This window comes from Equus quagga, chromosome 6, assembly GCF_021613505.1.
Source record: "Equus quagga isolate Etosha38 chromosome 6, UCLA_HA_Equagga_1.0, whole genome shotgun sequence".
NCBI lineage: Eukaryota > Metazoa > Chordata > Mammalia > Perissodactyla > Equidae > Equus > Equus quagga.
The window spans coordinates 130,412,593-130,426,402 of record NC_060272.1 but is presented as its reverse complement, the minus strand read 5'-3'; the positions used below and the strand labels follow the sequence as shown (position 1 = coordinate 130,426,402).

The window sequence follows — 13,810 nt, the reverse complement described above, 5'->3', positions numbered from 1 at the left end:
AAAGATTGGCCCTGAGCTAACATCTATTGCCAATCCCTGTTTTCTTCTTCTTCTTCTTTTCCCCTGAGCCCCCCAGTACCTAGCTGTATATTCTAATTGTGGGTCCTTCTAGTTGTGTTATGTGGGACACCACCTCAACATGGCTTGATGAGCGGTGCTAGGTCCATGCCCAGGATCAGAACCCGTGAAACCCTGGGCCACTGAAGCAGAGTGTGTCAAACTTACCACAAGGTCACGGGGCCGGTCCCTTTTACTTCTTAATATATAATAATAATAATAATAATAGCAAACTCTTATTCAGTGCTTACCATATGTTAAGTATTGCTATAAGTGTTTTACATGTATTAACTCATTTAATCCTCATAACTTTTTAAAATTTTTCATTTTTTGAGGAAGATGAGCCCTGAACTAACATCTGCTGCCAATCCTCCTCTTTTTGCTGAGGAAGACTGGCCCTGAGCTAACATCCGTGCCCATCTTCCTTTACTTTTTTATATGTGGGACGTCTACCACAGCATGGCTTGCCAAGTGGTCCCATGTCTGCAGCTGGGATCTGAACCGGCGAACCCCGGGCCGCCAAAGTGGAACATGTGCACTTAACTGCTGCGCCACCAGGCCGGCCCCTCATCCTCATAACTTTTGAAGTTGGTACTATCATTATCCTTATTTTACAGATGAGGAGACAAGGCACAGAGAAATCAAGTAACTTGCCTAAAGTCACACAGCTGATAAGTGGCAGGGCTGGGATTCAACTCAGGCAGTCTGTGCTTTGTTTTTTTTTAGGAAGATTAGCCCTGAGCTAACTACTGCCAATCCTCCTCTTTTTGCTGAGGAAGACTGGCCTTGAGCTAACATCCATGCTCATCTTCCTCTACTTTATACGTGGGATGCCTGCCACAGCATGGCTTTTGCCAAGCAGTGCCATGTCTGCACCCGGAATCCGAACCAGTGAATCCCGGGCTGCCGAGAAGCCGAATGTGCAAATTTAACCGCTGCACCACTGGGCCGGCCCCAGTCTGTGCTCTTAACCACTCTCAGTACTGCTGCTCTCACTCCAATGGTGTGCATTGCTCATGCTCTTTTGGAAGCAAGAAACACCCTCCCACAAGCTTCTTCAAGGAAAGGAGGGGCTATTAAAGGATAGAAGTGGGCTAAAAGAAAGAGACAGAAGCTTGGAAATCTAAAAATAGGCCCCATGGTGCAGGATTTAGGAGTCGGGAAATGGAGGTTCTCCAGGGCTCAAGGGTCACTCCAGCATCCTCAGCAGCAAGGTGGAGTTCAAGACTCCCCGCTCCAGGGTCCCTTCGTTAACACCACTCAGCATAATCCGGGTGTCTGCTCCAGGCTTGCCTCATCCACACACTGGCTTTCCTTCCCTCGGCTCAGGATCTTTCTGCTCTCTCAGCTAAAGCTGCCTCACACTTCTGTCTTACCCATCTCATGGCTCCCCCACCTTAGAACCTTTCAGCCACTCCTACCGTTAAGTGCCTGGTTTCTCCACATGTTCAAGGTCATAATTCTGAGACAGAGAGAGAAACTGACTGGCTCAACTCATCTTTGTGAGCCAGTGCAGGTCGTAGGATGCTGGTCAGCCTATGGGTTTTCCACTCTTGGGTCTGGAGTGTACCTCTAGCCCAGTCACTTTGGACGGGGATGGGGACTGGAGTCACACGGCATGAAACGTGGTCACCTACGGTTGCCCTTTAAGGTGGTGCTGTGGGTGAGGCTGTTTCCTGAGAAGATGCCTCCATGATAGGCACGTGTAGCTCTGGTCCTGTGCAAGAGTCATGTCGTCAGGCTACAGCTCTTCTCTGTGCCCGAAGTAGTCCCATTTCCTTGCCCTCTTGGGAAGGCATCTTTCCTCCCTGCCTCCCCCCAGTCCTCTAAGCCTGGAATTGGCTGGTCCACCAAAAAAAAAAAAAAAAAAAAAAAATCAGCATCTGTAGCCACTGATTCGGACTTCGGTCAAAGAAGGAATGGAGGAGACAGGAGTCAGCGTAAATGAGTTTTTACAAGCTTGGGACTAACTGTGAGATCTGGGTGGGGCCCTTGAGTTCCTCCTCTCCATCTTCTTGTCTGTGTGGTGGGACTCTTCAGTGCCTCCTACCAGCCTCACAGACAAGACCATACGGACAGGGTTGGCTGTGTACCCAACAGTCATTCTCACTAGTTCCATCCCCTCCTCCTTGCTGGATGATCTGTGACGGGGTTTGGATGCTCAGCAAAGTGGTCCCTTCTCAGCCCTGGGGGCACATGTGCATCTTCAGGCCAACCATGGTAATTCCATTCTTCTAGCTGGTGACGGCTTCGACTTGAAAATGGTCATACGATCTTGCCTTGGCTAATGTGTCAGCTGAAGTGGGAGGGGTTTCTTGGAAAGCTTTTGCCCTTGATCAAAATTAATCAATGTGAGAAACTTTCAAAAGGAAAGTTGACTCTGGGACCAGGGCTTTTTCGCAATCTCTGAAGGGAACAGGCTTTGTTCTTTGGGAGCTACAGGGAAGCATATTTTATCCCAAGTTGGGACAGGTGGCTTTCATTCAAGTAGGTGTACAGAAAAGCTGGAGGTCCTTCATCAGGGATGATGCAGGGATTCCTGCCCTGGAGTGGGAAGTGGGAATTAAAAAGGAAGAGGTTGAGTTGAGACCTCTAAGTCATGTCCCGCCGTGAGCAGGTAGAATTGTGTGATAACATTTCTCTAGACTTAGCCTGTTTATCGTGTTAGAGGAAATTGATCTAGTTTAATAGGAAGGGCCAACCTTTCGCCCCATTTTGGCACTCAGACATTGACCCAGCCTTCTACTTCCTTTGCCTATTGTACCAAAGATCTCTCTCCCTGACCCTTCTCCTCTTTAAAAGACACCTGGAGGCCTGGTTTACGGCGGCGGCTTTTCTGTGGTTGGCCTGCCCTCTGCTGGATTAAGGAGATGGATTGCGGAGACGTGGACTTCGGGGAAGGGCCAGCTTTCCGGAAAGGGGACGTGATCAGGAGACCGGATTTCCCCTGAGGTCACTCTAGGCCGTTTGTTTGCCAGAAACATCCAGGAGGCTGTGACCCAGCCTCGGAGTTGGGGGTGGGGAGCTTCCTGATGAAAACAGCTGCCTGGCTAGAGGTCAGAAGTTGGCTGTGCTGTGTGCCTGCCTGTTTGAGTTTCTCTATCCATACACCGATAGACAGATGTGAGAGACCAATTTCCTAGACAAACTGATCTTCAGCAATTGTCAAATTTTATCAGCTGGCTAATAAGAGATCAGCAAGATGACAGAGAGTATGCTTTGGGTATGGAAGGGATATGGAAATTGATGGGTTATATAGTTGGGATACAAAACACTTATATAAGCAGCAAGTTTATGGGGGGAAAAGACCTCCCTAACTAGGTAAAGATTGCAGTTTCGTTACATACAGTAACAAAAACGTCATAGTCAAGTCCCTTATTACAGAGAGACATGGATGAGGAGGGATTGCGATGCCAGGGGCATCGGCTGTCAATCAGAGATTAAAAATTCAATACCTCGGGGCCAGTCCGTGGCTCAGCGGATAAGTTCACACGTTCCGCTTTGGCAACCCGGGCTTTGCTGGTTCGGATCCCGAGTAAGGACATGGCATTGCTTGGCAAGCCATGCTGTGGTAGGCATCCCACATATAAAGTAGAGGAAGATGGGCATGGATGTTAGCTCAGGGCCAGTCTTCCTCAGCAAAAAGAGGAAGATTGGCAGCAGATGTTAGCTCAGGGCTAATCTTCCTCCAAAAAACAAAAAAAATTCAATACCGCTGAGAAGCAAAGGATGAGGATGCATCTGTGGCTGCTAACTGTAATCATAACGTTTCATTTCTTAAGAATGGTGTCTGATGATCTGATTGTCATGGATGCATAAACCACAGACATAGCAGCAAATAACAAGTTCTGCCTTGAAACAGGCCACTTGGCTCTAGAGATTTTCTCATGCAGAAGCAACGCAGATAGGACACAGTTTACACCCACCTCAGCCCCGACCCTCGCCTCACACATCTTTGTTTCTTTAGTTTAGAGGCAATTTTTTTCCTCTGAAATTAGAATGACCAGAGGTTGAATTTTTTCACATCAATTAATTTTTCAGATAACTGATATTTGCACCTTTAAGTACTGTAACTTTTCCTCTTGAAATTTTTAAAAAAGGTTTTATTTTTATATGCTTATGAAAAAAATTTAAATGATGCAGAAAACTGAAGAGAATAAAATGTTAGTCCAAATCCTCTCACACAGATGATGTTACGTGACTGTCACCCAAGGAGCCTTTCCATACACAAACAACAGCAGACTAGATCGATGGATGGATAGAACAGGCTTATGACACTTTTTCTGAAAATCTTGAGGCTAGACATGTTTTGGAATTTGGAATTCTTTAGATTTTGGTGAGATAATAAGGTATATATGCTGTATATCTTATAATATCTCCCGGTAGGATCTAGGCAGTACTCCATAATTAAATATATTAACATCTCTGCATATGAATATTCACACTAAGAGATGTTTGAAAGACTGCAAATAGCCTCCCTTAAATTCAGGACAGATTTTGCTGCTAAAAGGCTTATAAAATACCTTTAATTTCCACAGCTTTTTAGATTTCAGAATTGCAGGTAAGGAATTGTGGACCTGTGCCGTCATAAAATAGAGGAATATAATACACACTGTTTTTTAGAGAAAAAGTAATCAATTTAATTGTACCTGTAATTGATTGAATAAAAAGAAACTGAAGTGAAACCAAAGGAATTGCTGCACTTCACATAAATATTTCTTTATCCCAAGGTATTTTTTTTAATTTTTAATTATTTTTTTGCTGAAGAAGATCTGCCTTGAACTAACATCTGTGACAAACTTCCCCATGGCCAAGTGGTTAAGTTCCTGCGCTCTGCTTCAGTGGCCCAGGGTTTTGCCAGTTCGGATGCTGGGTGTGGACGTGGCACCACTCATCGAGCCATGGTGAGGTGGCATCCCACATAGCAAAACCAGAGGCACTCACAACTAGAACATACAACTATGTACTGGGGGGCTTTGGGGAGAAGAAGAAGGAAAAAATAAATAAATAAAATGTCTTGCTAGGGTTAAAAAAAAGAAAGAAGTTAATAAGAGATTGGAGTCATTATGTTGGAATCATTTCTGATGGAGCTCTTCCCCACACGTTCTCCGTACTGTTAGGCTCAAGGCTCCCCAAATATTTTGTAACATTCTCTTTGGTATCCTGAGAATCATAAGTAATATAATCTATTCACACAGAAAATGAAAAAAAATGTAATACCTCATATATAGGAAAAATAAAAAGAAATTAATTTTATAAAATATAGTAATATGTATTTCAATATTTAAATCCTTGGGCATTATTACTAAAGACATCATGACGCAATGAGATGCTTGCATCTATGTATAATGGACAAGTTTTTATTTATTTTATTTTTATTGAGTTCATAACAGTTTACATTGTTGTGAAATTTCAGTTGTACATATTTCTTGTCTGTCACCACACAAGTGCTCCTCCTCACCCCCTGGGTCCACCCCCATGCCCCTGAACAAGTTTTTATTTAATAGGAGTCACAACTACCATATGATCCAGCTATTCCACTGCTGAGAATTTGTCCAAAGAACACGAAAACACGAATGCATAAAGATATGTGCACCCCTGTGTTCATTGCAGCATTATTCACAATAGCCAAGACTCGGAGGCAACCTAGGTGCCCACCAAGGGATGAATGGATAAAGAAGATGTGGCATGTATACACAATGGAATACTACTCAGCCATAAAAAGATGGAATCTTGCCATTTGTGACAATAGTGATGGACCTTGAGGGTGTTATGCTAAGTGAAGTAAGTCAAAGGGAGAAAGTCAAATACCATGTGATCTCACTCATAAATAGAAAACAAAGACAACAACAAAGAAACATATAGAGACAGAGATTGGATTGGTGGTTACCAGAGGGAAGGCGGGGAGGGAAGAGGGCAAAAGGGGTGCTTAAGCGCATGTGTGTGGTGATGGATGGTAATTAGTCTTTGGGTTAGTGAACATGATGTAATCTACACAGAAATCAAAGTATAACGATGTACACCTGAAATTTATATAATGTTATAAACCGATGTTACCCTCAATTTAAAAAAATAATAGGAGTTGTAAGAAGAGAAGCCATTCCATTCAAAGTGAAAGCAGACATGTGGTGGACACTAGAATAAAACCTAATGTTAAGTAACTATAGAGAAGACTTATTCGTATAAGTGATAGACAGAAGTAACCTTAAGTGAAGTAAGAATAACATAAGTACTAGGTAGAGAAGATGAAGGCATATGCTACTGTTGAAAATGAGCTAAGTGTTCTTTTCAAGGAAGATGTAATAATTTTCTATATTGTGTCATGGGATGGGATCGCGAAAGAATATCTCAGAAATCATACACCCATCTAGATATCTCACTCATGTTGGAGCAAACATTTAGACCCCTAAGACCTTTGAGATCTTGGAGACCACGACCTTTAAGAGTTGATGCGGAATAGAGAAAGATTTGAAAAAAAGAAGCAATCTTTGAGAAGCTACAGAGAAGTTGTGTGGCATACTTTTGGGGACATATCAGATGAGATTGAGAGCCAAGAGGAAATCTCCGAATAAATAATTTCAATATGAAATTTTCACAACATAGATTTCTTATCACTGTGCTGCAAATATTTTAAAAATTAATATTGAATGACATTACAATGTTTTAAAATAGCCTTTATCAAATTCATTGATAACTCTACATTTCACTTGTCTCATTTAACAATGTATAGTTTAAAGTCTTTTAAAAGGAGTCTCAAATCCCCCTGCACACATTTGCATTCGGTATCATCGTTTTTCCAGGAACCGAAGCACCGCTGCGAAACCCTTTTCAACTAAATAGTTAGCTGGAAATGCGACAAGTAATTTAGCTCTTTCCAAGAAGTGTGTATGCAAATCCTAACTGGGTCCCAAACTTCATAATTAGATGTATTAAACTGTGTTTTGGCTTCAGTCTTTTACGAATTTACTTCTTTAAACTCAACGAATTCTTCCTGCCAATGTGGGCTAGTGGCCCATTGGTTTCGAACGTATTAATCTCCCAGTCAGGTATTGAAATTTCAATCCTACCCTTAAGTCTAATCAACTAATTGCACCAAATAAAACTAAAATTTCCAAACCATCGTCTCTAAACAGAAATCTCCTCCAAGGAGACTGGAGACTTCAGAGCAGGCGCGTACTCTCCACCTCCGACAGCCCCTCGAGGCTCCGCCCCTCACGTCGGCCACGCCCCCTTCCGTGCACGCCGCCTCTAGAGCGGGCGTCGGGCGTCGGGCGGAAGTGACGTAAGGCGGCCGCCGGAGGTGGCGTTGGTGTGTTGCGCTTCTGGGCCTGAGAGAGGAGCGGGGTCTGAGCCCGGGGAGATAACGCGATGTCGATCGAAATCGAGTCCTCGGAGTGAGTCCTGCGGTGGCGAGTGTTCGCAGAGTGGCGGGGCCGGGAGGGTAGGGGGCGTGGAAAGGGCCCAGGGGGAGGCCTCCCGGAGGCCCGGGCGTGGAGGGCTATTGCCTCGTCCACAGAGAAGCTTCTTGGATCTGGCTGCTCGGAGGCGGGCCCGCGGGCTAGTGGCGGACCAGAAGCCCAAAGCCCCGTGGGAGGCGCGGGGCGCGGGGAGGACGCCCCTTGAAGCCCTGAGTGCCAGCTCTCGCCGCCTGCCGGCGCGCGCTGTGACCGAGCGCGTCACCCACCCCCTCTGGACTCCAGGCCCGGGGCGCCTGGGCTCGGAGCCTGCCTCCTCTCCCCGCGCCCTCAGGCAATGGGCTTCGTTTCCTCCTCTCTGCTTACACGGCCCCTCTGCTTTCTTCCTTCTGCCCAGCACTTAGCCAGTATTGTCTCTGTCGGCCCACCCTGCCAGCCCGTGTAGGCGCCTGGGGGCTCCTTTTCGTTATAGTCCGGTGCCTAGCACACTGTAGAGGCTCCGTTACTGCCTTTGGAATGAGTGGACGACTAGCTGTTTTAGCTGGCGCCGAATTTTGGTTAGTCTGTGAGCTCCGCGTAGCTACAAAGGAAAGCGGGAATCTGGAGATTGGGCCAGAAGAAGGATAGATTTGTGGGAGATGGGGGGCTAGTGAGTGACTGAGGAAGGGCTTTAGTGAACTTCTCTAGGACACCACCCTCCACCTTGCCCTTGCCAACACTTACTAATTAAATGGGCAGACGTAACGTTTGAGTCCCGAGTGCAACTGAGGGAGAGGACTCGTCCTGAAGACCTGCCACAGGAGGAGGTGAAGTGTTGTTATTCAACAAATATTGAAGTCTACTATGGACTGTTCTAGACGCTGGGGATACAGTAGTGAACAAAACAGACCACAGTCCTTGCTCCTGTAGAAAGTATTCTGTGATTGGGGAAGGCAAACGACAGACAAAAAAATAAGTGAGATAATGAGGCTTAACAAGTGTTGCTGAGTGTTGTGCAGAAAATAAAGCAAAGAAGGGTGATAGTGCTGGAGATGAAGAAGACAGGGCAGGAGTTGGAAAGGATGCCACACTTTGGGGTCTGAATAACAACAGACACTGACCGTTCTCCCACCCTTGGCCTGCTGCATGTTTTTTGTTATCAATAATAGCTACTATTTACTAAGTATTTTCTCTGCTGATCACACTATAAGCAGTATAGTCAACCCACTTCACCAACCCTACAGGGAAGGTATTTTTGTTAACCAATGAGGAAACAGGCACAGAGATGTTAACTGACTTGCCCAAGGTCACAGTTAGTAAGTGATGGAACTGATTCAGATCTCAGCCTATCTCAGAAGCTTTTAACTCTTTATGTATTACATTGTTTTTTTTCTGGCTGTGTCAAATATGAGGTCTTTGCAGGGAGGGTGTCTCATTTGGGGAGTGTAAATGGAAGTATGCAATGGAAGATAGTATGGTACTAGATTAGCAGGGATCTAAGCCTGGCTGTCTTAAAGGGGCCATGAGGGAAGAGCCTACAGAGTACAGAAATCAGTTCCCTTCTGCAGGAGTTTTCTTTTTGGAAGATTAGCCCTGAGTTAACATCTGCTGCCAATCCTCCTGTTTTTTTTTTTTTTTTCTCCCGCTGAGGAAGACTGGCCCTGAGGTAATATCCATGCCCATCTGTCTTCCTCTACTTCGTATGTGGGTTGCCTGCCACAGCATGGCTTGCCAAGTGGTGCATAGGTCCGCACCCTGGATCCGAACCAGCAAACCCTGGGCTGCCGAAGCGGAACGTGCAAACTTAACTGCTGCACCAGCGGGCTGGCCCCCCTGCAGGAGTTTTTAAGAGGATGTTGGCTTTCCTGTGAGGAACGTGTGCTCAAGAGCCACACTGCCAACTTGAATCTTCATTTTTCCACTTATCTCTGTTACTTGGTCAAATCCTCGTCTGTACAATGGACATAATAGTGATAGCTACCTCATAGGGTTATTTTGAGGAGTAAATGAATCAATATGTCTAAAATGCTTAGAACAGTACCTCGTATGAAATAAACGCATAATAACCATTGGTTATTGTTTTGGGTTTTTTAAAAAAAGATTTTATTTTTCCTTTTTCTCCCCAAAGTGCCCCCGGTACATCCTTGTGTGTTTTTCGTTATGAGTCCTTCTAGTTGTGGCATGTGGGACGCCACCTCAGCATGGCCTGATGAGCGGTGCCATGTCCACGCCCAGGATCCGAACCGGTGAAACCCTGGGCTGCCGAAGTGGAGCGCACGAACTTAACCACTCAGCCACAGGGCCAGCCCCCTGGTTATTGTTTTTTGATTACTGATTCTTCCCCGGGAAAGGGAATTGACTAAATTCCAATCTGAAATCTCTTGCAACCAGGACAGCCTGACCCTCTGTACTGGCACCGTCTGACAGAAATGCAGTGTGAGCCGCACATGTACATTTAAGGAAAGAGGAGGAAACCGTATTACAGCATTGTGCAGTGAACGTTTACAGTCTGTGTGAATAGATTCTCCACCACACCTCTTGACATTAAGCCCAAGATCAAGAAATTTTGACTATATATGTTTATAAATAACTTGTAAGTTTTCTGTCACATGTTGAAAATGGTTGCTTATTCTATCAATATTTGGGAATTATGTGGGTCCCTTTTTCCCTGGGAAGCTGAATCCACAATGTCTTTATTTCACTTGTCCTGAAAATTAAGTAATAAAGGCAGTGGGTAGGTGTTATTTTTGCAATGAGAACATATAGTTTTATTTTGCTTTTACATACAGTATAGCCCTACTTATTTGTGTTCAGCAAGCCCCGTTAAGAAAATCTCAATTTATATTTTTTGGTTGTCACTTTAAAAATGGACAAAATTGGGGCTGGCCCTGGGCCGAGTGGTTAAATTTGCATGCTCTGCTTTGGTGGCCCAGGATTTCATGGTTCCGATCCTGGGCATGGATGTGGCACTGCTCATCACGCCATGCTGAGGTGGCATCCCACATAGCAGAGCCAGAACCTACAACTAGAGTATACAACTATGTACTGGCAGGCTTTGGGGAGAAGAAGGAAAAAACCCAAAGATTGGCAACAGATGTTAGCTCAGGTGCCGATCTTTAGCGAAAAAAATAAATTAAAAAAAATGGATCAGAGGCCGCCCTGTGGCCAAGTGGTTATGTTTGTGTGCTGCGCTTTGGCGGCCAGGGGTTTCGCCGGTTCGGATCCTGGGCGCGGACACAGCACCGCTCATCAAGCCATGCTGAGGCGGCGTTCCGCATAACACAACTAGAAGGACTCACAACTAAAAATCCACAACTGTGTACCGGGGGGCTTTGGGGAGAGAAAGGAAAAAAATCTTTAAAAAAAAAAAAGGGTCAAATCATCCTACGATCATTTGGAGTATTCTGTGTCAATGACTATACTAGGTTTAAAATATTTCACTGAAGTGCGCAACAGTATAATCATATGAGGTAATAAGGGACTTGGCATAACACAAAGGTCCTTGGCCTTGCAAGTAGGAGAGTCACCTTGGTACCAAATCCCTTTCGAGCTGACCGTGAGACGTTAGGCAAATTATTTCCCCTCTCTGAACCCCACTTCTGTTTCTGAGATGGACGTATGACTGGATGATCCCCAAGGTCCCTTGTAACTTAGATTCTGAGTTTTTGGGAAGTTTTACTCACCTGATAATGAATGGGAAGTCGGTGGTGCGAGGCGGGTGGTTGCGTAGGAGAAGTAAGCTGGAGTGAATGGGCTTTACTTTGTGGCCTCTTTGGTGAGTGAAGATCCCTGTGCCAAATGACTTGTTTTCTCCTTTCAGTGTGATCCGTCTCATCATGCAGTACCTGAAAGAGAACAGTCTCCATCGGGCTTTAGCCACCTTACAGGAAGAGACTACTGTATCTCTGAATACCGTGGACAGCATTGAGAGTTTTGTGGCCGACATTAATAGTGGCCATTGGGATACTGTTTTGCAGGCTATCCAGTCTCTGAAATTGCCAGACAAAACCCTCATTGACCTCTATGAACAGGTAAGAGCGGAGGTGGTGCTGCTCCCCGTGGTTGGTGTACTATGGGACCCTGACCCGGAAGCCTCAGTGAGCATCCCTTCAGGCACCAGAGGGCTGGAGCAGCCCTGCAGACTTAGCTGTCAAGGCTCCAGAGCTACTTTGTATTTTTTTCTCTTCTTGGAAAAGCCAAGATTTTCCCAAGTTGAAGTTATTTCTTAAATGATCATTAAATGAACTATTCTAACACCAACTTTTCTGTCACCAGCTAGCAGGCTGCAATTTAGTCCTGGCACTAACTACCCAGAGTTAGTGCAGACTCTGCAAGTCAAGGGCTCAGGCCTCCACAGGACTGCCTTTACTTCAGACACCAGCTGCACTTCTGAGCAACTGGCTGCGAATTCAGGAGTCCCCATGACCCCTTCGGATTTGATAATTCACTAGAATGACATGGAACTCAGGAAGGCGCTGTACTAAGGATCACAGCTTTATTATCAGGGTACAGATCAGGATCAGCTAAATGAAGACACATTTGGGTGAGGGCCAGGAGGGTCCTGAACCAGAGCTTCCAGTGCCCTCTCCCTGTGGAATCAGGGTGTGTCTCTCACCTGGCACATTAAAGTATTCACCAACCTGGGAGCTCCAGTGAGGTTTTGTTGGGGGTTTCATTCCGTCTCCAGCTCCCTGCCCGGCCCTCTTGGGAGGTTGGGCTGGCTCAAAGCATCAACTTTCTAATCACATGGTTGGTCTTTCTGGTAACTGGCCCCTGTCCCGAGCCGTCGCCTTAGCACTAACTCAGGTGCGATGCAGGGAGCTCATGAATAATAAAGATATGCCTATCACTGGGGAAGTTCCAGGGGTTTTAGAAGGTCCTTGCCAGGAAACCAAGACAAAGATCATACAGAGTATTTATTATACAACAGAACGGAGTGGACACTCTGGAAATAAGAATGTAGAGTTGTTTGAAGTAAAAATAGGGAAGTTGGGGGCTGGCCCTGTGGCATAGTGGTTAAGTTTGTGCACTCTGCTTTGGCTGCCTGGGGTTCACAGGTTCAGAACCCTGCGCGCAGACCTAGCACTGCTCGTCAAGCCATGCTGTGGCGGCGTCCCACATAAAGTGGAGGAAGATTGCATAGATGTTACCTCAGCGACAGTCTTCCTCAGCTAAAAGAGGAGGATTGGCAACAGATGTTAGCTCAGGGCCAATCTTCCTCACCAAAAAAAATTAAAAATTAGGGAAGTTGGTTGGTTGCTTTACAATCCACATGAGTTTAGTATTACCCTAAGGAGAATTTTGTTAACTGGAGAAAGGTTTCTCTGGACCCCATGGAGATATACTCATCTTTAGTTTTATTCAGCATCTGTATTCTGAACAAGAGGCCTGAGAGAAAAGGAGATTGGTAGATAAAAATGAAGGATGGAAATTATTACTTGTAATTACCTTAGTCGTCCACCTGAAATTCCTTGTGAAAAGGAGAAGGAGCATTTCCCAGTAGTGGAAATCACTGGGGGCTGGCGCAGTCATGCAGCAGTTAAGTGTGCACGTTCAGCTTTGGCGGCCTGGGGTTCATGGGTTTGGATCCTGGGTGAGGACATGGCACCGCTTGGCAAGGCATGCTGTGGTAGGCATCCCACATATAAAGTAGAGGAAGATGGGCACGGATGTTAGCTCAGGGCCAGTCTTCCTCAGCAAAAAGAGGAGGATTGGCAGCAGATGTTACCCCAGAGCGAATCTTCCTCAAAAAAAAAAAAAAAATCACTTTGGCAGGCCATTTCTGTGTCAGAAATTATATTGAAAAAAGAAATATTACTAAGAGAATGCGTTGAAACAGCCCTCCTCTTTCATTTATCCAGGTTGTTCTGGAACTGATAGAGCTCCGTGAATTGGGTGCTGCCCGGTCTCTTCTGAGACAGACTGACCCCATGATCATGTTAAAACAAACGCAGCCAGAGCGCTACATTCATCTGGAGAACCTCCTGGCCAGGTCTTATTTTGATCCTCGTGAGGTATGACTGTGGTAATGAAAATAAACTTGTTAATTTTGAGAACATGCAATAACGTGATCTTTTTTTACCATTTTATTGGATACTTTTTTGATTTTGATTTAATTTTTGAGAATGATGCTTTCCTGGGTTGTTTTGTTGGTTGAAATTTGCATACGTTAAAGAGAATAATCTTCTTCTGTTTTCTGAGTGTTTGAGGGCCTTCCCTCCCCCACACACCCCATTTTAGAGGGTTGTGTGTTGATTAGTAAAGAAGCAGAACATTTATCCTGAGGTTGTTCCCACCTTAGCCCAGTACTTGCCTGGCCCTGAGTGCCGCCTGACTGCTGCCTGCCCCTGGCCCTGAGT

The 13,810-nt window shown here is 45.4% G+C and overlaps 1 protein-coding gene across 2 annotated transcripts in view; it reads left to right on the top strand.

Moving 5' to 3' along the window:
• Positions 1–7,328: 7,328 nt before the first annotated feature.
• Positions 7,329–13,810, top strand: part of SMU1 (SMU1 DNA replication regulator and spliceosomal factor) — a 24,298-nt gene continuing 17,816 nt past the window's right edge. For both annotated transcript variants that reach the window (XM_046663829.1, XM_046663830.1), the window contains exons 1-3: positions 7,329–7,451; positions 11,272–11,482; positions 13,313–13,465. In XM_046663829.1, coding sequence (XP_046519785.1) covers positions 7,426–7,451; positions 11,272–11,482; positions 13,313–13,465 — 390 coding nt within the window. In that variant the 5' untranslated portion in view covers positions 7,329–7,425. The remainder of the gene's footprint in view (positions 7,452–11,271; positions 11,483–13,312; positions 13,466–13,810) is intronic.